This window comes from Electrona antarctica (genome assembly GCF_951216825.1).
Source record: "Electrona antarctica genome assembly, chromosome: 4".
Taxonomy (NCBI): Eukaryota; Metazoa; Chordata; class Actinopteri; order Myctophiformes; family Myctophidae; genus Electrona; species Electrona antarctica.
Window position 1 is genome coordinate 28663016 of NC_136809.1, and position 26100 is coordinate 28689115.

At 40.9% G+C, this 26100-nt stretch overlaps 1 protein-coding gene across 1 annotated transcript in view; it reads left to right on the top strand.

Annotated features, from left to right (window-relative positions):
- The first annotated feature begins 10217 nt into the window (after positions 1-10217).
- papss1 (3'-phosphoadenosine 5'-phosphosulfate synthase 1) overlaps positions 10218-26100 on the top strand; it is a 37777-nt gene continuing 21894 nt past the window's right edge. The window contains exons 1-7 of the mRNA XM_079498800.1: positions 10218-10454; positions 11051-11165; positions 11464-11699; positions 13391-13529; positions 17499-17617; positions 18348-18461; positions 18697-18808. Coding sequence (XP_079354926.1) covers positions 10392-10454; positions 11051-11165; positions 11464-11699; positions 13391-13529; positions 17499-17617; positions 18348-18461; positions 18697-18808 — 898 coding nt within the window. The 5' untranslated portion in view covers positions 10218-10391. The remainder of the gene's footprint in view (positions 10455-11050; positions 11166-11463; positions 11700-13390; positions 13530-17498; positions 17618-18347; positions 18462-18696; positions 18809-26100) is intronic.

Genomic DNA, 26100 nt, shown 5'->3' on the forward strand with positions numbered 1-26100 from the left:
TTTTAAAATAAAATACATCACTCTACAACAGTCCAAGTTCAAGAAGTCACATTTGTTTTATATTCCATTCTGATTGGCTAAAGTTGCTTTCCAAAGTTTGCAGGATTGGCACATTTTGAACAAAATGAATGCTGTGTGCGGTTTTCGTGACATTTTGCGCCCACATTCCCACTAGGCAGAGATAGAAACTTGCCACTTGAAAACGTTAAAATCAAATTTCGGTGGCGCTATAACAGGCCGATTCGTGCTTTAACCTATAACTGATGTCCTGACCGATCTGCTTGAAACTTTGTACGCACACTCTCTAGAGGCCAAGGAAAAACATCGTCCCTGCTTTTTTTCACATCTGCCTTTTATTGTGCAATCAGAAGGATTTTTTAATCACATTTCTTGATATTACTCAACAGATGTCCAAACATCACGTAAATCAGTACACAGTATCTAAATAGTTATGTGACCAACACGGATCTGTCCGATCTTTCATATTGCATCCTGATTGGCTATTATAGCGCCACCAGGAGAACACAATAACCTACCTGACCTGGTGGAGATCTAGCAATTTTTTTCGTTAAGATATGTATTGTGTGGTACTGACTTAAATCTGTAAAACAATACATGAAAAACGTTTTGAGGTTTACAAATATGATTTTGTAATGTGTGTTGATGATTGCTAATAATACATTTTACACATTTAAAGTTATCTAAGACAGCTTTAAAGCAGAGCTCAAGACCTATTTCTTCACTCTTGCTTTTAGTTGAGTTTTTAAATCTGTGTTTTTATTCATGTACTCACTTACAGTAAACTTGACAATCCTCTGTTGTGAGATGCAGTCTAAACACCAACCCACACTTTGCTCTTTTAAAACCATCCTGAAAAGCTTTCTGCAGATTATTTTGTGAATTGATAAATATAGAAAATCAGTTTTCTGTGTGTGTGTGTGTGTGTGTGTGTGTGTGTGTGTGTGTGTGTGTGTGTGTGTGTGTGTGTGTGTGTGTGTGTGTGTGTGTGTGTGTGTGTGTGTGTGTGTGTGTGTGTGTGTGTGTGTGTGTGTGTGTGTGTGTGAGAGAGAGAGAGAGAGAGAGAGAGCAAGGTAGTGACAGCTGAAATATAATCAGTTTACTTTTACATCAATTTATGAGAGAAAACATTATCTCAGAGGAAAATGTATTATGTATTATGACAGAGCTCCATTTAGCTAAATCATAGAAGGTTCACAATCTATAAGTGATAAATGGCTGGAGAGCAAAATGTTTGGCAGACATTTGAGGTCCAAAAGCTCATACTGGGAATAACCAAGATGGATAAAAATATGCCCTGCGGAAAAAAAGACAAATTGTATAACTCTGTTATAACATGATGGCCCTTATTTTATTACAGAGATCATATTTCCTTTGCTTCGTCATCTCTGTGGTTCGTAGTACTTAGTTGTGTAATCCTCCCCTTGCCTCCATGGGAAAGTAGCTGGCAGGGTGGCCGAGTGGATGGAGCGATTTGTCCAGTGGAGGATAAGGAGGGTATGGACCAGTGTACCTGGGATACACTGTTGAGTCCTCTGAAGATGTTGTGGGCTAATCAACTAAATGTTAATGAATCAGAATCAGAAGCCTTTATTTACCATACATGAGACATGTTAGGAATTTGTTTCGGTAGTACAGTTACAGATTGCAGTTACCACAGCTGCCATGGACGGCGCTATATTGGATATTACATCTTACTTGCATCACCAAAGAAAAAAGGAGAGAGAGAAGAAAAATGCGACCGCCCTCTTCGAGTAGCAAGCAGTGAATGAAGAAGGGTTCCCACCTGATGACCCCAGGCCAATGAAGGACCTACCCTCCCTTTCTTTTCACAGTGTTAATAAGTGCCATGGTTTCAGTTTTTTCTTTCACCACTCTGACTGCTACCTACCTTCAAGAGCGCCAAAATAGGTATCCTATTTCTATTAGCTTTACTAATGATGGATGGCAAGGTTGACGTATTTCAAATTAGAATGTATTTATCCATTAGTAGCCGTGTGCCAGTCAGAGTTCTTAATTGAACTACCTCTACCTGTTCATTCGTTGCTCTGACTGAGGGCATCCATCCATCCATCTTCAACCGCTTATCCGGAGTTGGGTCGCGGGGGCGACAGTTCCAGCAGAGATTTCCCTCTCCAGAGCAACATTAGCAACTTCCTAAGCAGGGTGATCCCGAGGCGAGGCGTGGTCCTTGGTCTGCCCCGGGGTCTCCTCCCAGTGGGACGTGCAGCAAGGACCTCCCGAGACGCTTGCACTTCTTGATCATAGGTGAGAGTAGGATCGAAGATTTCTCGGTAGAAAGAGAGCTTTGGCTTCTGGCTCAGCTCTCTTTTCGTCACAACAGTGCGGCACAGCGACTGCAATACCGCCCCTGCTGCTCCGATTCTCAGGGTGATCTCCTGCTCCGTCCTCTCCTCACTTGTGAAAAAGACCCATAGATTTAAAACTCCTTCACCAGGGGCAAAGTCTTATTCCCTACCTGGACTGCACAATCCATCCGTTTCCTGCTGAGAACCATAGCCTCAGATTTGGAAATGCTAAACCTCATCCCACCCGCCGCACACTTGAAGGTCTTGGACCGATAGTGGCATCAGGACTATATCATCTGCAAAAAGCAGTGACGCGACCCTTAGCTCACCAAACCGTATACCATCTCCACCATGACTTCGCCTTGAGATCCTGTCCATGAATATCACAAACAGGATAGCTGACAAGGCTGGTGGAGGCCAACCCCCACCGGAAACAAATCTGACTTACTTCCAAGCACACAGACACAGCTCTTGCTTTGTGTGTATTGTACAGAGATTGGATGGCCCTCAACAAGGTCCCCCTCACCTGTTCATTCGTTGCTCTGACTGAGGGCATCACCTAATGCAAACGCAGTAGTGAAATGAAAATGCAAGTAATTCACGTGGATAGAACCTGAACCTGTACATATCGGCATATCATCCCATCATTAGAAGCCTGCTTTTTTTCGCTGTGTGATCCTATACTTAAATTCAATAGTTCAAGTCAATAATTGTAGACGTACCGTATAGTTGTTTAATAGTTGTAAAAGTAGTTGTATTTTCAACTACATTTCAAATGACAAAGTCACAAAATCTTTCTTTATTCTATAATTTGAAGAATATCCTATTATATACTGTGCATTCTGCTCAGCAGATATCATTCACTTGTACTACTGCAGGTTTAAGTTTAATCGCCTTTCCTGTGTCCATTGTGAGACTGCACTGTGTGTACTGTATTTTCCTCTGTAGCAGGCAGTACACTATGTTTTCCCACAGCCAGTGCACACCAACGAGTGCTCTACAGGGATGGGTGGTGATGGAAAACTGGCAGCAAAACCTATTCCACATGGTCACAGACAGTAATGGATGGCTTGGCCTGCTCCACTCTCCCCGGTGCTATTTGCAGAGAGAAGCCACCGAGTTGCCGTCAAGGCAGCATTTTCCTTGAGAGGAATGGGGACACTGTCGCCATTTTGAGGCCTTTATAATGACATAGTAGCATTGCTGTCCACTCATTTTCTCCTCTTCACACAGCCCTGATATTCTCCATCAAAGGGAAGGTTTAAAAATAAGTCGCTCCAGCAGTGACCCAGCCCTGCGGGAACTGGGGACATCGTTACGCGGGGAGGCACGTGTCAAGCTGTGGTGTTACTGTACACCAAGCCTGTAAACAGAACATACTGTGATCTAATTGCTCAATGGGAGTGAAAAGAAATCTTGCCATAGTGATATACTAAAACACTGAAAAAGCTCATTGATTTATTTACGCGTGAGGTAGGCTACTGTAGAGTAATATTTCTATATGTCTGTATACTGTATGTCTGTTCTCTGTTGTATTATACAATACACTACCAAATGTTATTGCTCTTACTTGAAAAGAAAAAAGAAAAATCTAAAGAACCAGTGACTCATTTAGCCCCATTGCAATTAGTTTGCTGAAAATGCACATGAAATTATGTTCACTGCACGAACTACGCAACTTTTTTGAAAAGTGTATTTCTGATCATCGCTTGTCTGTATGTGATGTTTTGGAATGGCTTGAATGTATTTTGAATCCAGAAACGAACAAACAAATACACACACGCACACACGCACACACTCACGCACGCACGCACGCACGCACGCACGCACGCACGCACGCACGCACGCACGCACGCACCACACTGTACACACACACACACACACACACACACACACACACACACACACACACACACACACACACACACACACACACACACACACACACACACACACACACACACACACATACCATACATACATACATACATACATACATACATACATACATACATACATGCTGCTAGAAGTGTAGCGTAGTTTCCCTATGCAATTGAAAAGTTAGGTATCTGGTCAACTGGTTTGAATCTATATAATATCCATACAATATACAGTGTTTTGTATTGTATTTCCCATAGGGGAATCTTAGATCGCGTCATAAGAGCAGATAGCAGAGTCAGTGTTGTGTTCTTCTATCTTTAAAACTTAAAATTGATCTGATCCTGAGATATTGCTGAGTCAGCTGAGATGATAAAAACTCAAGGCTGTTTAGTCTTTAGCCACTTGAACACAGATTTGATTTAATCGAAAGTAATACATAAAAACAATCAAAGAAACATATAATAATAAACTTTATTCTTATAGCACCTTTCATACATAAAATGCAACCCAAAGTGCTTCACATAAAACAAATAACAAGCAGAGGAATGCCAGAAAACAAAAAAGCAGGTCAATACAAGACAAAATATATACAAATTAACAAATACAAATAGCAATACAAAAATAAAAAATTGATGAAGACCTGAGTGTTCTAGTTGGAACATAAAAATGTATGGAATCCTTAATATATGAAGGTGCCAAGTAGTGATGCACCGAATATTCGGCCGCAGAAAATATTCGGCAGAAAATGGCTAAAAATGTATTTTCGGCCAATTCGGTTTCGGCCCGAATAGGCAGAAAATATATCACCGAATAGTGTATGCAATTAATGCATTCAAAAGAGCTGAATAAATGTTTTATGGACCCATAATAGTGATTATTATTGAAGTTAAGTTTTGCCATAACCATTTATTTTGCTATAAATCAGGTAACTTTAAGGTACGGCCATGACAGCAATGGTAGGAAAAAAGATATATAATATTAATCATATTCGGATATTCGGTATTCGGTTTTCGGCCAACTGTTTCCTATATTCGGTGTTCGGTTTCGGCCAAGAATTTTCGCTTTGAAATCTATTCTAAACGATAGGTAACCAATGTAGTGTTGACAGGACTGGACTAAATAATGTGATCTCTTCTTCTGGTATTTGTTAAAATTCTAGCTGCCGCATTCTGGATTATCTGTAAATTCTTTATAGATTTTTTGGGGTAATCCTGTAAAAAGGGAGTTGCAATAATCTAGTCGGCTTGTGATAAAAGCATGTATATAGAGTATAAAATTCTAGGACTTTTTTTCTATTGTGGTCCTCAACATAAAAACATGACAAATTCATTCAATAAATAAAACCAATTTTCATAACAAAAGTCATCACAGTGTTGTGAGGTCAGATTGGCTGTTTTAGGCAAAGTTTTGGTGAAAACAGATACAAACTGAAAAGTCACTAATATAGAGCCCTGGGGGATTCCACTCAACGTATGGGGTTCACGTTGTTAACATATTGTGATCAATTTATACTGTGGTGCTGTGGAAATATCCTGAAATATTCCCGTCTGAAATATTCCGAACTGAAATATTCAAATGTGATTGTCTTTCAATTCATGACTTTCCATACAAAAAAATAATTTTGAAAGAAATTTAGGAATTTTCCTGTAATTGTTGCAAATGGGTGGGTCAAGACAATGAATTTTGAGAAGAGCCCGAACACAAGCAATCTTAAAATAATCAGGGACAGAGCCGCAAGATATAGGGAGCTATTAATAATGTAAAGCAAATAAGGGATGGGTGTGTACTGTGTAGTTATGACATCAACCGAACTAAGACGTTTCATGTGAGAACAGAAGTCCAAAATATATGTAACCTACAGCCATTATCCTCCTTCTAGTCCTACAATATTAACAACAAATATTAATAGGCTATATACTACTAATATGACTATACCACTACTACTACTACTACTAGGGATGGAGCTTGTTATTTTTTATTGATAACGAGCACCTTATCGATCAGGCTTATCTAGCCGGGTTCTTATCGAGCCCACTATCGAACATTTTCTATTATTTTGTGGAAAGACGTGAGACGTCAATTAATTCTGAACAGAACCGGTATCTTTTACTAGGGCCTTCAAATACAGTACCTTTCTAACAGACTGTGACTTTAAAAGCATAATTTTGTTTCCCCGGGCAGCGCTGGTTGGCAGGTATCAATACACTTTTAGACCAACATGTTTGTGGCAGCGTGGATAATTACATTTATTTCTTGATCACCTCTTGTCTTGATTGTTTAAACATGACATCATGGGCCACTGCACGATAACAAGTTTGATAAGCCCAAAGCTTATTGATAACGGGTACTCAATAAGCTTGTTATCGGATTGTTTTCGGGTATCGGTTATCGAGCTCCATTCCTTACTACTACTACTACTACTACTACTACTAATAATAATAATAATAATAATAATAATAATAATAATAATAACTATAAAGGGGCATTCTGTGGAGCGCATATCTCCGCCAGGCTGAGCTGCAGTCTAGCCAGTGCTACAGCCATGGGTTCTGTCAGTTTCAGAGGAAGTTGTGGGGTGGAATTGTATTTAATATACAACATGATACGGTTCAACTTTTTACATTTTTGTAGTTAAAGCGATTTTGGAGGCGCGCTCTGATTAAACATTTGGGTTGTTATCTCGACCATGCCGGAAGGCCAGAAGACAGAGATGTATTGATTTTGCCAGTGTCCATCTGTTTGTCTGTGTGTCTATCTGTCTCAAATCAATGAAATTATGAATGCAGCGTCCGATTTGTACACATTGAGGGGCCTCTAAATCAAAACCAAGCATGATCCACTAATGCTACAAATTTGCAGGACCGGCCATTCTTACAAAAACTTTCATATGATGAACGTAGGCTTTGATTGTATGAGACAGACAGACAGACAGACAGACAGACAGACAGACAGACAGACAGACAGACAGACAGACAGACAGACAGACAGACAGACAGACAGACAGACAGACAGACAGACAGACACCGTGGCTGTATGTATACATAGAAAGCTTCTGCATTCCTTCCTACATTACAATATTTAGGCTACTCTTAACAGGACACGATACGTATGGTCTGATCTTGGGTTGTAAAACCATCCCAGTTTCTACTTTCTTTCTACCTCCTGTGTTCTACTGGTTTACTGTCCAAGAATGTCTTTGCCTTAAATGACTTAAAATGTTCAGTGGATGAAGAAGTTTTACTAACTATAAAAAAATACAAAATAAATCTGTTCTGTAACAAGGAAAATGTATTCACATGTGTTTGGCATCAAAATACCAAAGTACTACATTTTAACAAATGTGTCCAACTTTTATGAAAATAGAATATCGGCTTGCCTCTGTGATGTAGTGGAAAAAAGTAAAAGGTATTCAGTACTCAAGTAGAGTAAAAGTATCTCAAAATTGTACTTATGTACAGTACTGGAATATTTCTGACATATTGTTTCTACATGTTACAATAATATTGTTACAATTATGTTGTCTAGCATGAAAAAAAATATTAAGGAGCAGATCCCGGAGGGGGTGATTCAACCACCTTTTTTCTGACCAAATGGAAATAACAATTTAGTATACTGTATCTATCTATCAACCTAACCAACAACTTGTTGTACTATAACGCAGTATTGATACAGTATTACTGAATACTTAGTACTTACGATGCACTATATTGCTGAGGTAAACTAAAGGTAATTCAATAAAGCCAGTAAGTAGCCTAAAGTGTTGCAAGCCAATTCTTTTTCTAACAGAACATTCAGAAAAGGCAATGAAAGAATTTACAACTGAAGTGGTTCCACTGACTGAATGTTACTGTATATAAAAGAGCATATACACACACTCTTTACAGAAAATATAATTTATATTCCATCACACGACACATGCCTCCGTATTAAGTGTTGCAACATTGGGAAAACATATACCTGTATGCTTGCAGGCCAAGATTCTGGACAGTAAATTGCAACCCAGGTGCACACACACACGCGCACACACGCGCACACACACACACACACACACACACACACACACACACACACACACACACACACACACACACACACACACACACACACACACACACACACACACACACACACACACAACCTCCCTTTGCCTTAACCACATGCAGGGTGGATGCTGGCGGTAATGTCAGGTTCAGGGTTTAGCAGTGGGCGACTCCCAGGCCTCCAGTATAGGGCGGCAGCTGTTTGTCTCTCTGTTTCTAGGTTTCCAAGTTTACTTTAGAGGACTAGCATAGTGGGCCCCACACAGTGCCTAACCACCATGTTCTATATGAGGCTACAGGGAGAGGCAAGAGGTTTGAGGGGTCTGTCTGTAATTAAAGCCATTTCCATATGCAGTCAGAGAGAGCTACTTCAATTGGAAATACTCTAGACAAATGGATTACTATAATGAAATTAAGGCAAGGACCATCAACATCATTCATATGATTTGTAGGCTATTAAACTGTGTATAGGCTACACTGAGCTATAGTGCATACAACAGTCTAATGCATTTGAAGTTTTCAGAGACTACTCAAAGTGTTACAACAGTTTATCTTAAGCCTTGTGTCATCATGATTCATGATGAAGATGATATAAAGAACCTGTTCTATCAATGATTACACACACTGTCTTGATAAGACATGATACCACCAGCTATATGTTATAATAATTATAGTATTTGGAATATTTCATCTCTGCCAGCCTTGATCTATTTAGATGTATTAAAGAAAACTTGCTTAATTTTTTGCCTCTAACTGTAAACAAATGTGCCCGTTAAAGATGATGCGTCTGCATCATGACCACATTAGGCTATATCGATTTGAATATACATGAGTAGCCTATGTATGTAGGCAAGCACTAGGCACGTGAGTCAGATGATGGAAAACAGGTGATCAGGTGTACCTACAAAACCGCCGTGGAAATGATCGAAACATACTAGTAATACAAAATCCATAATGTCAATGTCCGTATAGCATCATCATCCTACCTGCCTCCCCCAGGAATCTCTTCCTGACTGTAGTTTCAGTTCCGCAATCCCCTCCTGTTGCGCTCCTTTCGACCAGAGCCCTGTCGGTCTGTCTGTAGCCTATACCTACTGTATGGTTTACTGCCTGGTCTGTTCTGAAGGCTACCTATGATGGTCTGTTACTGGTGGTACCACTGGTCCATTGTAGGCTACAACGAATGCAGCATCTGTGCTTCTGAGCCAGCGCACAGCGCTCCTCCCTATAAGCCCAGATGCACCACGGCTCCGACCTTGCAGGATCCAGCCCTGTCTGGCACCCGAACTGCCCTCTCTCATTAGAACACAGCCATCCTGTAATAGACATCCCGGTCAGCCTGTAACTAAACTCCTTTGGTTTCTCTTATCTGTCACCACCCATATATTTGCCCAAATTAAGGCACTATAAAAAAAGTCTAGGCTATTTTTTTCTGTATTTATTTACTTTTTAACTGGTGCTTCATTTAGAATTAGATTGCACCTTTAGTAAGCATGTATTGATGGCTATCAAATAACATGTATTAACGTTGATGGAGCATAATATTTAATATTGATTCAATTTATTTCTTTATATCTTTTTAATTGTCGTGATTATTTAATTTAGAACGCACATTAGGACACATTATTGATGGTTACCGATATATGATCAGATCAAAGTTAACGTATATCAAAATCGCTTATTTCACTATATATGTTTCATATTCATGGCTATCTCAGGATTTATTGCCTAGTCGTAAATATATTTGATACATTTCCAACGTGATTATTCACAAGTAAGTCACAACTGAGTGCATTCTGCATCACACTGAACACGCAGGGATACGTCATATACATATAACAGCTGAGTCAAGGCACTGGTCTCAGATCAGTTTCCATTTCCAACGTCAAGTTCGTCAACTGGAGGGGGGGGGGCAGCAGGGGGTTGGGCTGTACGTCACTTCCGTTGGGTCGATGTGTGGAAAATCCTTCCGCCTTGGGTTCCTGTGCAACACTGTCTGCCACTCCTCCTCCATCCACTAGAAACACACTGTACCTTCCTTTCCTCTTCTGCTCAGTCCTGTACGGACAAAATAGTTTTCGCTTTTCGCTCGCTGCATTTCAAAACGGGTAGCTGGAGAAACAAGGTCTAAGTGCCGCCTGCCATGGAGACTTCTAGCAACTCGCACAAGAAACAGAAGCTGACCATTGCGCCTTCAGAGAACTGGGTAAGTTCTTCATGAGAAGAAGGATGCATTCATTCACACACCGCCACGTCCACCAGGCACCAACACCCCCAGCAGCTGAGCTGCCATGTAGCTAGCTAGCCACCGAGCTAAAGGGGCTCTACTGTGTTTATAACCAAAGGTACTAGTAATAGGCATTGGCTTAGCTTATCTGGTCTTGCTGTTGCTGTGGTGTTGCTCTTATTGATGTGTCTGTTTGTCCAATGCCTTTGCAGATATGCTAACATCCTGTATACTGCACTGTTCCTCATAAGCCTCAGTCTTTGCAAAAGCAGTCATACATGAACTCATAGTCTGGAGGACCCCAATGTAAACAAGCCCTGGCATATTTTTGTTATTCCTATTAGCAGACCTTGTATTGAACTGTGCTTATTCTACAAACTGTTAATCACATTTTCAATCATTCAAAGTCAATGCTAGCTCCTAGGAGAGATACAGTGAATTGGTAATTTGAAAATACCATATCTTTGTGTTTAGAGTCTTATGTCTTTATTACACTGTAAAAGAGCCAATCGAATGACAACTGCATGGGTTTTAACTACATGAGATGAGCTGACAGAAAGACGGCCTTGTTTTAGGGAATGCACAGAGCTACTAATGTCACCTACCAAGCCCACCATGTCAGCAGGAACAAGCGTGGTCAGGTTGTGGGAACCAAAGGCGGGTTCCGAGGATGCACTGTCTGGCTGAGTGGTAAGTCAGTTAACACTTCTTGTCATGTACTTGATAAGGCAGGATGTCCTGTGTTTGAGTGAACCTTCACATAAAGATTTCTCAGTCTGAGTCCTAGCTGCTGCTGATAAAGGCAGAAATGTGAATATAATTTCATTTTAAAAACAGAATGTCACTCACTAATCTAATCAATCAGAATTGCCTATTTGTCTATTGCATGGCAGTGCAAGTTGTCTTGGTGATGCAGAGCACATGTAAATGTGCAGTCTTATATTATCTACTTCATTTTAATGTCCGTTCTCTCCCCGTTAACCATTAGGTTTGTCCGGGGCTGGGAAGACCACGGTCAGCATGGCACTGGAGGAGTACCTAGTCTGTCATGGCATCCCCTGCTACACCCTTGACGGGGACAACATCCGCCAGGGCCTCAACAAGAACCTAGGCTTCAGCCCTGAGGACCGTGAGGAGAACATCAGACGCATCGCTGAGGTGGCCCGGCTGTTCGCTGATGCCGGTCTGGTCTGCATCGCCAGCTTCATCTCTCCCTATAGCAGGGTGAGTGAGAGGGAGGGGACAATGGCTGGAAGTAGAAAAGAGGAGGGTTGAGATGAGTGTTGATGGACCGGATAAACTGGATGAAGAACATCCACTTATTGGGCCTCATTTTCACAAAACGTCTACTAAATCTTTTGTGTATGTATGTACTTGCTCCTAAAGTAAAGGCCAATGTCCAATACATTAAATGAATATAAAGCCTTGATTTGTGTTGTGTACTAACTGTACACAGGTGTATCAAATAATGAATGCTAGTCATTTGTAAATGGGGTGGCTGTGCCTGTGTGTGATGTGACTAATATGCCCCCTGTTAACACCATAAAAGGCATGAAACTAAGGGTTGTATGCAAGAGAAGAGGAAAGCCTAATTATACTCCATAGTACAACGATGTCTTTCACAAAAAAGAACAGATCTACAAGCTGACAACTCTGCCTCACAACATGTTGATAGCTTGTAGATCTGGTGTTTTTGTTAAGTGATTCCCTGGCACGATTATCAAAGTTTTGTGAGAGTGGCTCTTGTGTAATTTCTAGGGGAACAAATAATGTATTTTTAAGCACCAACATCACAGGCAGTCAGGCACAGATACTAGTAGGCTTAAGCTGCTAAAGCACTTTGGATACAATATTGGGGCCTACAGTATATTGTTCGAGCAAAAAAAACACACCCTTTCTGAGGTAAAGAAATGTGGCTTGATATAAAGCTGGAATGCAGCAGCAGGGCCAGTTCTTTACGTATGTGCTGCTTGTTGCAACACTTGTTGGGGGACGTTTTATAGAGGAAGGGGATCTTTATCTCTTCACTTGCGAGGGAAGAAGTACTTTTAGTAGCAGACAGATCAAGATGGTGCCTGACATTTCAATCTAAATTATTTTGTTAAATGTTATTCCTATTTTCAGGGTTATTATTCTTTATAATAATAGTATTTATTGTCCTAGGGGGATATTTCTCTTCAGAGTCTCTTCAGAAGAAAAACACCTAACCGTATAGCAAAGCACAATATGGCACACAACAAACACCAAGAGACGATACATGATGTCCATTGTCCACACTACAAAAACCGGCAAGCTCTCTAGGATGCGTCCTGGGTGCACGCGGGGCAAAGATAGCAGATCTTTGCGTTCCCACATGATCATTTTCTGAGCAATGTAGAAGAACTAGAATGCTTTGTTAAGCCTAAATTATGCTTCATTGTACAACTGTGTCATGTCACGAAAATTGCAGATTTTCGAGTTCCCAGCACGTCACATCTGCTTGTGGATTGCTGTATAAATCAGGCTTTAGTAGCGGATATGTAAATTAAATTAAAAAGGGGCTGAACGCATGCAATATCCTCCAGGATTTTATAGTTATATTTGAGATCAATAGACCAGTAGTATGTTTTTGCCCATGAATTTAATAATCTAATTAAATTACTTAGCATAATATATCTTATACATTTTATAAATGTATTTATCTCTTAGCTCAGTAAGAGTGCTCTCTTAAAATGTGTTCTTACATAAAAGAAAAGATTGCTGAATCCCAGAACAAAATAATAAAAATTCTGTTCTTGTATCGCTTCCTGAATGAGGCCCAATCAGTATTTCTGCCTCTAGCTTTCTGATACAGTCCTTCAGCTTTGCATTTTGACACCGCAATCTAATTTGCCCTTGTTTATAACATCTCCATGTCTTTGATCTTTGTCTGTTAGGATCGCCTTAATGCCCGGAAGATCCATGAGGCAGCAGGCTTGCCTTTCTTTGAGGTGTTTGTGGACGCGCCCCTGGATGTGTGCGAGCAGAGAGACGTAAAGGGACTTTACAAGAGAGCCAGAGCTGGGGAGATCAGAGGTAGACTATTGTTTAATATTATGTATTATCTAATGTTGTTTAATGAGGAAAGGAAATATCTTATACACATAACTAAACCTGTGCCTTAAGGTCTTTTCTGGATTGTGAGGTTGTAGTACTGCTAAATGATATGATCCAGAAACAAGCTGTACTCAATTCTGGTTGAATATCGTAAACAGCATTTTTATAGAAATATGTACTGCTTGTTGCAACACTTGTTGGGGGAAGTATATAAGGGAAAGGGGATTTTAATCTCTTCACTTGTGATAGAAGAGCTTATCATTTTGTAGCAGACAGATCAAGATGGTTAAGGCTGCAAGATTGTGCCTGACATTTCAATCTAAATTATTTTGTTAAATGTTATTCTCATTTTTTATCTTTCAGGATTCTTCTTTATTATAATAATATAATATATAATAGTTTTTATTGTCCTAGGGGGATATTTGTGATAGAAGAAAAACACATAACCGTATAGCACAACACAACATGGCACACAACAAACACCAAGAGACAACTATATGAGGTCCACACTATACAAAACAACCCCATCAGATCGCTGAGGCAGTTTGTTTTATGCCGCAATGACAGAGGGGACAAAACTCCTGACCTGTTTAATGAGGACTTTGAAAGAAACTTCATAGTGACACCACCATCTAGTTGTTTTATGTCATCCTACTTAAATATCTTATACATATACCTACCTACACCATGCCTTAAGGTCTTTTCTGGATTTTTTAGGTTGTACTGCTAAATCATATGATCCGCCAACAAGCTGTACTCAATTTTGGTTGAATATCATAACAGCATTTTATTGAAATACTGTATGTGCTGCTTGTTGCAACATTTTTTGCAGTTTTATATAAGAGGAAGGGGATCTTTATCTCTTCACTTGCGAGGGAAGAAGAACTTATCATTTTGTACAGATCAAGATGGTGCCTGACATTTCAATCTAAATTATTTTGTTAAAGATGGAGTGCCACAATTTGTGTAGTTTTCCAGTTTTTCATGTGTTTATGAGGTGACAGTACTTCATTAGACACCCTGGAGTCGTTTTTATGTGCAATGGTCAGTGTAATAACTTTGTATTTAGGGGTTCTTCCTGGAGGCTGAACCCTTGACAGTCCAATACTGATAGTGTGTCGTATTACTATTGCACGCACACACGCACCTCCCCCTCTATATATTTTTTTACAACCTCTGTGGGCACACGTGTGAACTGAACAAAGCAGTTTGCTGCTCTGTGCCTAACTGTGTGACAGATTTTCAAACAGTCATTTCACACATTACCAGTTCACAGCAGAGCAGAGTCAGCAGACGTCCATTAGATTGTTTTTCGTTAGATTGGAAGCAATGTTCACGTCAGGTCCTCAGGATTAATCAAGGAAACCACTGCTGTCCAGTTGCTCTTGCTGTTCTCAGTTCAGGTTGTTTCTTTTATAATCACAGTGGTCAGGCTTTGATACAGAGTGTAGTGTCACAGTGTGCATTCTTGTTGGCTGTTGTAGTCAATATGTAGGTCCTAATAATACTTATACAAGGCTGTAAAGTCAAGAATTAGAAGTATCTGTTGTGTCAGGCTGGAAGGACATGTTGCCATGTCTGGCTATAACAAGCGATTTGGGCTTGTTTTCATATAAGTAACTTGCAGGGGAGATGTGGTTGACTTGACCAATGGTTCATATGAAGGGCCCTCAGATTAATATGTTGTTAAAAGGATTGGTGTTGTTGAAACGTTTTCATAAATATTCAAGGCAATTTCTGTGACTTGTTTTCGTGGACCTGGCCGCTTGTTTCTTTAAACCTGGCAACCCCAGGTTTTGCTTTTGCTGAAACTCAATGCAATCAGAAGGAACGGCATATTCATGTTGTAAATTGAGTTTGATCAGAGCAATAGAAGAGTGGAGAGTCTTCTGTCCAGAGCATCATGTGCCTAGGGCAGAGCTCCAAGACAGTTTCAATGCCTGGGTGCTTAGCTGGAGGAAATTAATAACCTACAGTATATTGGCAAATTATTCATGCTAAATGATCTATCAATCTAATTGTTTCTGCTGTTAAACTATGATTTAATTGGATGATGAGATGAGCTGATTGTGACAATAGGGTCAATATAATTGGAGGAAATAAATAAATGATTAAAACAAATCAGAAAAAACAGGTCTGATATGGTATGGATGCGTGGATTATAGGCCTATACATGGATAAATGGTGGCAGTATAAATGCATAATGGTGCTTATCCGACATCTCAGAAATATGGGAAGTGTTAACTTCTAACATTCACAACATTTGTTACATTACAGACACCAATTTGTCATTTTGTAAACAAAGGGGCAGAGCCATGGGCTGTCCTTTTATGTGGAGGGGGAGGGACTAGGACAAGTGGGTGGTCTTAAAGGAGGAGGTGGAGGGACTGGATTAGGTGGGTGGTGCTAAGGTTAAACTCACGCATACCTAATGAACTGGTGGGTGTGTCCACATAAAACCATAATTTTAACAAATACTGTACACTTTTTTTGAAAGAAATGATACCTCCTTATATAACAAAACACCTGATGATCATGTTTAAGTGTGGCACTCCATCTTTAAATGTTATTCGTATTTTTAATCTTTCAGGATTATTATTCTTTATAATAATAGTATTTATTGTCCTAGGGGGATATTTCTCTTCAGTCTGTTCAGATGAAAAACACCTAACCGTAAAGCACAACACAACATGCCATACAACAAACAACCAAGAGACAGTACATGAGGTCCACACTCTACAAAAAAAACATCATATCACTGAGGCAGTTTGTTTAATGACTGGGGGGACAACACTCCTGCTAAAATGAACCTTTTCACACAATTATCATGTTCTATAATTATGTATGAGAATAAGATAAATTAAACATATAGATGTACACAAAATAATTGTGCAGCAAGTTGTGTCTTCTAGTAAGGACCATTTGTTGTTGTAATAATTGTAGTAGTAGTAGTATTTCAAAAGAGATGGAAACTCAGCCCTGTCAACAATTTACAATTTACAATTTAGGCATTTAGCAGACGCTCTTAATCCAGAGCGACTTACAATAGGCAAGAGCAGTATAAATGCATAATGGTGCTTATCCGACATCTCAGAAATATGGGAAGTGTTAACTTCTAACATTCACAACATTTGTTACATTACAGACACCAATTTGTCATTTTGTAAACAAAGGGGCAGAGCCATGGGCTGTCCTTTTATGTGGAGGGGGAGGGACTAGGACAAGTGGGTGGTCTTAAAGGAGGAGGTGGAGGGACTGGATTAGGTGGGTGGTGCTAAGGTTAAACTCACGCATACCTAATGAACTGGTGGGTGTGTCCACATAAAACCATAATTTTAACAAATACTGTACACTTTTTTTGAAAGAAATGATACCTCCTTATATAACAAAACACCCTGTGAACACACTTAATCCTTTGTAAAAGTCTGCCTTTAAGACACTTATGTCACACTAAGCATTCAGAATTTAATTTAATTGCATTAGCTTAGCTTCAAAACTATCAACATGGTGTTTAATGGCTATTCCCTGCAACAAAGGTTAACGTTTACATTTTGGTACTCAAGTATATTTTGATGCCAATCCCCCCTAGGGAAAGGTTAAAATACTTATGTGTTTTGTCAGTGAAAGTATCGTGTCAAAATAGACACTGCATGTCCTCCATGGAAATGTAAATATAATATTTTCAGTTGCTTTACAGTGTAATAGGCTTGATCACTGTAAGTTGTATGTTATTTCAATGTGTCCTCTAGCAAGAGGCAATGAGTCCCTACCCGCATTTACTCAATCTCTCTGTAGATAAGGGCTTGCTTATCAGACTTAAAGTACTGTAAATGAAACACGATTTCCAGTGATTTAAAGATTTTAAATAAAGCTCATGAATTAATATAATTAGCTGATGAATACATTTGTGAAATGTGAACTCTCCTTTTTCACTTTATTTCTTGCCAGGCTTCACCGGTATTGACTCTGAATACGAGAAGCCTGAGGCTCCGGACCTTGTGCTGAAGACCGACTCCTGTAGTGTCAATGAGTGCATACAGCAGCTCATTGACTTGCTTCAGGAGAGGGTGAGAGAGAATACGTTTTCCAGTACTAGTGTTTGAAAGGCAAATCCCACTGACTTCTCCCGGCGTAACTGGGTTAATTAGGATTAGGACTGGTTAGAGAGCATTCAACTGTGTTGCCCAGTGATTGTGTCGTGGCTGCAACTACAGCTTAAATGCCAGGGCAAGAGATTAGGGGTGCCTGGACCTGGCTCAGTCATTTAGTGCATTGGAAGGGGGACAGAAAAGCCCAGGGCCCAAGAGTTCATCAGCATCAGGAACATTTTTGATAACAGAAGTTCAGACTGATCCTTGAAGCTGATGCCAACTGTCATCCAGGTTTTCACCACTAGATGGAGGCAGAGACACATTTCTATGCTTTCACCAATACCTTTAACTTTTTCTCAACGATCCATTTCAATTCTATTGGCAATGTATAGAATGTACGGTAATAAGAATAACAGGACAGCATTCAGAGATACAGCAGTATTTCAAGGGTGATCGCAGCAAGATTATATAAACACAGTATGAAGAGAATGGGAAGATATTGTAGATTGGTCCATAAAATACAAGAAAGAACAATGCAATAAGTGTATATACAAGGACTATGGCAGTACTAGTGGAGCTTGTTCTACCAACACATTAACAGCCATTATGTTCTAATTAGTCTGATTATTCTATGCACTCTTATTTGTTTTATTCTGATACTACTGTACATGTTATGTTACGTTTTGATCATTTGTGGTTTGTCCAGGATATAGTGCCAGTGGATGCTTCCTATGAGGTGAAGGAGCTTTATGTACAAGAGAATAAGCTGGACCTGGCCAAGGCTGATGCTGACACACTGCCTGCTGTTGAGATTGGCAAGGTACAGTTTTTTGTAGACCCGGACTGGATCCACAGATCCCGATCTGGATCTTCAAATAACAAAATCATCAGAAAGTTGATGTGTACCGTCGTATGACATTTTCCATTACTGTGTGTGTGTGTGTGTGTGTGTGTGTGTGTGTGTGTGTGTGTGTGTGTGTGTGTGTGTGTGTGTGTGTGTGTGTGTGTGTGTGTGTGTGTGTGTGTGTGTGTGTGTGTGTGTGTTTGTGTTTCAGGTGGACATGCAGTGGGTGCAGGTGCTGGCTGAAGGGTGGGCCACTCCACTCAATGGCTTTATGAGAGAGAGGGAATTCCTGCAGTGTCTCCATTTTGACTGCCTACTGGACGGTAAAAAGCTTTTATGAATGTCATTAGTGTAATTGTTGTTTTACTAGCCTTTTATATTAATTGGGGCATTGTTTGTTCAGTTGGAGGGGCCATGATGGGTGGCCGGAAAGATGGAATGACACCGGTCATGAGCCAGATTCTAAAACATTATCATACACAACCATTTGACACTAATGGTTGCCCAATTGCCCAGGGGCAAGTGAAAATAAATATTCAGGCACATGGAATCTGCTTTCTTATTACCGGTACCTTTTTTTTTTTCATTTAAAGATTTCTTAGGGTTAGGCTTAGACTGGGAGGCAATCAGAATATCTTTATTGTCATTGTACAAGACAACAAAATTGATTTGCAATCCAGCTCAAGTGCATTTAAAACAAAAGACATAATACTCTATATAAAATACATATAATTAAGACATATTGCACAGTAAGTCCCTGTGTCAGTGTCGGGGTTCAAGTGTCAGTGTTTAGAGCTATGACTGCTCTGGGGTAGAAACTGTTTTTCAGTCTGTTCGTCCTTGCCTTGATGACCTTATAGCGCCTCCCTGAGGGCATAAGTTGCAGCAGGTGATGACCTGGGTGGGATGGGTCCTTGAGGATGCTGTTGGCTCTTCTGCTACAGTGTCTCTTGTAGAGGTCCTCCAGAGATGGAAGAGGACATGCCATGATCCTCTGGGTCGTGTTTATGACCCCCTGAAGGGACTTTCTTTCTGCCGCCGTGCAGCTGGAAAACCACAGAGAGATGACGTAGGTCAACACTGACTCGATGGAACAGCGGTAGAAGGACAGTAGCACACTTATCTTATTTGTTAAATCAAATCAAATCAAATCAAACTTTATTTGTATAGCACCTTTACAACAGCCAAAGCTGACCAAAGTGCTGAACAGAGTAAAACAAGACGGTAGAGCATAGCAATATAAAACAATGAAAAGAGACAATAAAATATAAAACAGAGCATACAATAGCACAGAGCAGGAAATAATATACAAGTAAATCAGGTGCAGTTAAAGGCGAGGGAGAACAGATGAGTTTTGAGGAGGGATTTAAAAGCCCCAATTGACTCGGCAGATCTAATATGGAGGGTCAGCATGTTCCAGAGTTCCAGAGCACGATCACCCCTGCTCCTCTTACTAGTCGTGAACTCGACCAGCAGCAGCTTGTCCGCAGACCTTAATGCTCTAGATGGGACGTAGGGCACAATTAGGTCAGAGAGGTAGGAGGGAGAGAGACCGTGAAGTGATTTAAAAACAAATAAAAGCACCTTAAAATCTATTCTGAACTTAACAGGGAGCCAATGGAGAGAGGCCAGAACTGGGGTGATGTGGTCTCGTTTTTTGGTTCCGGTGAGAAGACGGGCAAGCACCTAAGTGGCGCCTGGTCGATACCAGTGTACAGAGAATTGCAATAATCAATTTGTGTGGAAATGAAGGCGTGGATGACCATCTCGAGCTGTTTGGGGGGAGGTACGACTTGATCTTAGCAATAGTTCTTAGTAGGAAGAAACTCGTTTTTACAACGGAGCTTATTTGTTTATTACATTTTAAATCTTTATCAAAAATGACACCGAGGTTTTTAACAAAGGGATCTATATTAGCATTTAACAGACCTAGGGTGCAAGAGGATGTGGTGGAAAGGTGGTCAAAGATTATGATTTAGGTTTTATTTTCGTTGAGAGTGAGGAAGTTGGCATCCATCCAGGACTTGACATCGTGTAAACAGTTTAGGAATGGCTGGAATGCATTATTGGAGTTAGATTTGAGCGGTATTTAAATTTGGACGTCGTCGGCATAGCAATGAAAAGCCATGTTGTGCTTTTCTAGTATAGGGCCTACTAATGGTAACGTATAAAGTGGACAGAGAAGGTTCTCTCAGAAAGGTAGGAATGGAACCATGTAAGGGCAATATGATGTTCTAAGCGGGATAATAAAATAGTGTGGTCGACTGTATCAAAAGCGGCCGAAAGATCTAGGAGGACTAATGGCTCGTACACACTGCCCGATATTTGCTCCGATTATGCTGTCGGGGAGCATTTTTGGCGTGCGCCGACAAAACCCCCGATCTGACGTAAAATCGTGCTTTGATCGGCGAGGTTTTGCTCGCTGTGTGTGAAAGGAGCTGCGAGAAGATCCAGCGCCGATAAAAGCGCTCGCCGACGCCTCCCCGACCATTTCTGAACATCTAGCATCTAGTTTGATATTTGACTCTGTCGCCGACTGGATATCATACAGTATGAACTGGGTTGCGACTGCGCCCCGATAAGGCCTGTATTACAGCCAATGAGAGCACACTGCTCACAGCACTGCTGTCTATCTGTCTGACATGTCTGTCTGTCGACTGTATAGATGATCAGATATATATATATATATATATAACCTTCATTCCGTCGGTAAATCCCTGTAGGCTACCCACATATTGGTAGCCTATATTAGCCCAATATTGCCGTTACGCATTTCACTTGAATAATGTTGATAAAACTGCATCGGATTCGGAAACGTGTGTGTGTGTGTGTGTGTGTGTGTGTGTGTGTGTGTGTGTGTGTGTGTGTGTGTGTGTGTGTGTGTGTGTGTGTGTGTGTGTGTGTGTGTGTGTGTGTGTGTGTGTGTGTGTGTGTGTGTGTGTGTGTGTGTGTGTGTGTGTGTGTGTGTGTGTGTGTGTGTGTGTGTGTGTGTGTGTGTGTGTGTGTGTGTGTGTGTGTGTGTGTTGTTTAATGAAACTCAAGATTATAACGTCCTGTCTCGCTATAGAGCTATCACAAACATGCCGCCCTGTGTGTAGCCTGCATGGCTATTCCTGTGTGTGTGGGTAGAGGGGAGAGAGAGATGCTCCCTGTGTGGGTCTCGCGACTCTAAGGTCTCGCGCTTGTATCACCGCATCCTGCACGTGCATGTCAAAATGAATTGGAATAAAAAAACAAATAATGTAGCCGCTGCCTATATGTATCGGGTCTGGAATTCTGGATCGCATCTTGGTGAACTCTTGCAGTGTGTGATCCCTGGTCGGCGATCAATCGTTTAGTGTGAAAGCCACAAAGATATAATGACAGCCGATTTAAAAAAAGAAAAGACTCCTGTAGTGTGAAATGCACAACGATCTGATGACAGCGGGGGTACCAGAATCGGCTGTTAAAATAAGGTAATTATTTGTGCCGACCACACCAAAAACATCTTTGAAAAGCCTGGGGGTAATGCAGTCAGAGGGACAATTTTATGGGCGTAGGTGTGTCACTATGTCCGTGAGAGCAGAGAGTGTTATTGGGAGGAACTGGGTGAAGGTAGCAGGACAGGGGGGAGTGTCAGGGTCTGGAGGGTCTGGAGCCATACCTGAGTGGGCTTCCCTGAGGTCTGAAATTTTTGCCATAAAAAATGTTAGGGCTACTTACACAACATCTTAGTTGTACATAGGAGGTGTAGTGTGTTCCAGCATGGTGAAAGTAGCTGCGCACAGCAAGTCACACTCCACTCGTCTCTTCCGCACCATTTTAAAATTTCTGTCAGTGTTCGTGTGAAGGTGTTGGCTTGCTAAAGATGTGCACAAAGCCTATGCAAATTGTTTTGGTGGCAAACATCCGTGCTGTTTTGAAATATGTCATGATATATCACATTTGAAGCTAATTCAACCAAAGGTATACTTTCTAACTTAAAACAGGACAGCCTCCTTATTTTCTTTTACCATTGTTAAACCCGCGACTAAAACTAAAATATAATAAACTCCACTCCCTGCCTATATAATAATGGCTCAGAGCCAGAGGTATAGGGCCCTATTATGCATGTCTTAAGTACCAGGTCTTATTACTTAACTTAAGACCTGGAGGCGTGATCAATGCCATTTGGCTATTCTGAGTGGCCAAACAGCATTGACCACGCCTCCAGGTCTTAAGTTAAGTCATAAGACCTGGTACTTAAGACACGCATAATAGGGCCCATAGTGCCCAAACAGCATTCTTGTGATTTCAGTCATAGTAGAAGGAATGCCTGTACGAGAATACACAATTAAGCTAAGACCATAGCAATAGCATAGTAGGGGGAGGGAATTTAGATTGTCCTTTAATTATGCTTTTATTCAGACATTACAATGTCAGAGATGCTGTACTAGTCTTTTACCATTAGGTGGTGGTATATGCTTACTGAATTGATCATGCACATACACTTAACGGTTTCCAGTTTCGGCATCATGGAAGTGATGGCACAGGAAAGGGTTTCTAAACATTCTATACTTGAACCACTGGCAGAAATAGTGTTGTTTAAATTGTTATTAGGAAAGGGCTTTATATTTCAATGCCATTATTCCAGATATTTAACCTGTGTCTTAACCTACAGTATGGAGAACATTTAATTGCAATATAAAGCTATGTCATAGTAGTTTATGAAAACCTTGCTGATTTATATAATGTACTCAAGAGGTTGTAAGAATGAATAGTTGCATACTTGTAATTTACACACTACAGTACATACATTTAAGGACTCCACCACTTTTCAACCTATCTTCATATACTGTAATTCGTCCTCACTAAGTTCATGACAGTTTTTGCAACTTTTCAGGAATAGAAAGTCTGCAGTTTCTATTAGCTTGGATTCCCAATCGATGATGTCACTGGTGGACGGGTTTCTGAACTGCCCACAGTCCTCCTATGAGACACAGAACGAGTAGAAATTAGTGGTGCTATTTTATCATTAGTGAGGACCAATTATATGAAGATAAGTTGAAAAGCGGTGATGTGGTCCTTTTAAGTATAATGCATTGGGAATATTTAATTAATTACCTACACAACATTATTATGCACTTATTGTGTACCTACCTACTTACTTAATCCTCTTCATTCCATGTGGAATATAAGGCTTAGCTCTGGTCCAGTTGGAGGTGCAGCAGCATGAGCTCAGGTTTTCAAAATGGGAAGCCAATGGTTTCCAGGTTGCCTTACTGGCCAGTTATATTCCATTCTATATATGAAAAGAACTCACCCCAGGCTGTACCTCCTATTATTTTATGTATACAGTTTTTCTATTGCTGGTTCTCATTGTTGGTCACTCTGGATAAGATTATCAGGTTTAGTATTCAGTTTTTCTATTGCTGGTTCTCATTGTTGGTCACTCTGGATAAGATTATCAGGTTTAGTATTCAGTTTTTCTATTGCTGGTTCTCATTGTTGGTCACTCTGGATAAGATTATCAGGTTTAGTATGCTTAAAATGCTTTTTTCTCGCTCTTCCTTTTTGTTCCAATCCAATGAACCTGGAATACCACCTTTAAACGAAACCTGAGGGTTGCTTTTCAAATGGCACACACACCTGGTAAAATGCTGGATGATGTGTGATGTAGTGTTGGCTGAGCAGCTGGGGGAAATTCAGTATGTACATAATTCATTATGTACTGCAGGGATGAGAACCCAGGTTGAAATGGTAGACTTACTTGGCATGTGAGGGTAACCTTCTGTATTTTAATGGTCACAGATTGGATCCCAACAGCAGCTTGCATGTGTGTAGGGAGACTCTGTCAAGGGCAGAGAGATGTGAGACAACACGGTGGATGGATTCGAGCCCGGGGGCTGGCACTCAGTAGGAGCATGTGGTCTATGCACTAACTAGCTGGGCCACCAGGCACCCCGACACTGAACCACTTGTCTGCATTTTCTAAGTCACTCTGGATAAAGTTGTCAGCCACATGCCTTAAGTCTGTACAGAGTTTAAAAACAAAAATGCCATAATGAATCATAGTTATGAAGACATTATACCAGGAATGATGCCACACATTGTGTTTCCAAGGAATTGAGACCGTTTTTATAAAAGAAAAATCGCTAGTAATTTTTAGTATTTCAAAAACAAAGGTGGTATGTAGATTCATGCTCAAGGAATGCTGTCCGATGCCTTTGCCATAATCCAGACCTTTGGATTAGTGGAACTGTGTAATTACAGCAATTTCCCATGTATTGTTTGAAATTCCAAGTAAGAGTCAATTAACTTTTATTACCCATATAAAACTAACCCTTCAGCTGTGAGTTTTTGTTGCCAGGATTCTTTTTTTTCTCACAACACACATACACACCGTAAAAAACATGGCGTGAAATAATTTTAAATGTGCCATAGTCTGTATTTCATTATCAGAGCAGCTCCACAGGTATACATTACAACTATTCTCACTGAAGCAGCATCAGTCTATCAACCAAGGAACACTCCGAGCAAAAAACCAGGCTTGATTTGACTTTAGATCCAATCTCCTGTGCCCACAAGGTAGCCAGCCAAACAGAGAGTTTTGCTTTGGTTTTGTCTGGGCATGGTCGGAAGCAGAAACATGTTGATGTGAAAAAAAAGGCCTATTTCTCTGGTTTCGTGTGTTTGTCCTAGAGAGGAAGAAACATGAGGAGAGGAAAAGGAAGAAGGCTCTGTATTGATTGACACCACAACCCATCATTTGTCTGTTCGCACTGCTTCCTTCTAGGGATTTCACAATGGAAGAATGATATCGCAGTGAGGGATTGATCCTCATCTGCGCCAGTCCCCCCCCCCCCCCCCCCCCCCAATGATAACAAAACAAATATATTTAATAATAGCCCCAGTCATGGTCAGGAAGCAGAGAGTCGAATACAAATCGGAAATTCGCATTTTTCAGTCGCCAGAATGGGCCGAAAAATAAACAAAGATGTCTGGACATTAGGCAGGAGTGTGTGCATGTGATTGGAACCAGCTGTGTGTCGTACTCGTACCCTGTGACACGGTACCGGGCGCAGGCTAGTGAGTTGCCATAGTCCAGTCCCTCCTATCCCCATGTCCACCCAGACATCTATATAGGCCTCGTGTACCACCTCCACCCAGCCAGCTATAGGCCTGGTCTACCTCCTACCTCCTCCACCCAGCCATCTATATAGGCCACCTGTTCTACCATCTGCATCTACCACCTCCACCCAGCCAGCTATAGGCCTGGTCTACCTCCTCCACCCTAGTCTCTCAAGACAGACTGTTGACCCCGTCATATTCGAAGGAAAAGAGGGCGCTGTTTTTCCTTTACTTTTTGACGATAGGTTCTCAGATTGCCTCCACCCAGACAGCTATAGGCCTGTTAAGGCCAACATCCACCCAGACAGCTATAGGCCTGTTAAGGCCAACATCCACCCAGACAGCTATAGGCCTGTTAAGGCCAACATCCACCCAGACAGCTATAGGCCTGTTAAGGCCAACATCACCCAGACAGCTATAGGCCTGTTAAGGCCAACATCACCCAGACAGCTATAGGCCTGTTAAGGCCAACATCCACCCAGACAGCTATAGGCCTGTATGTAATGGGTCGTTTCACCCATAATGC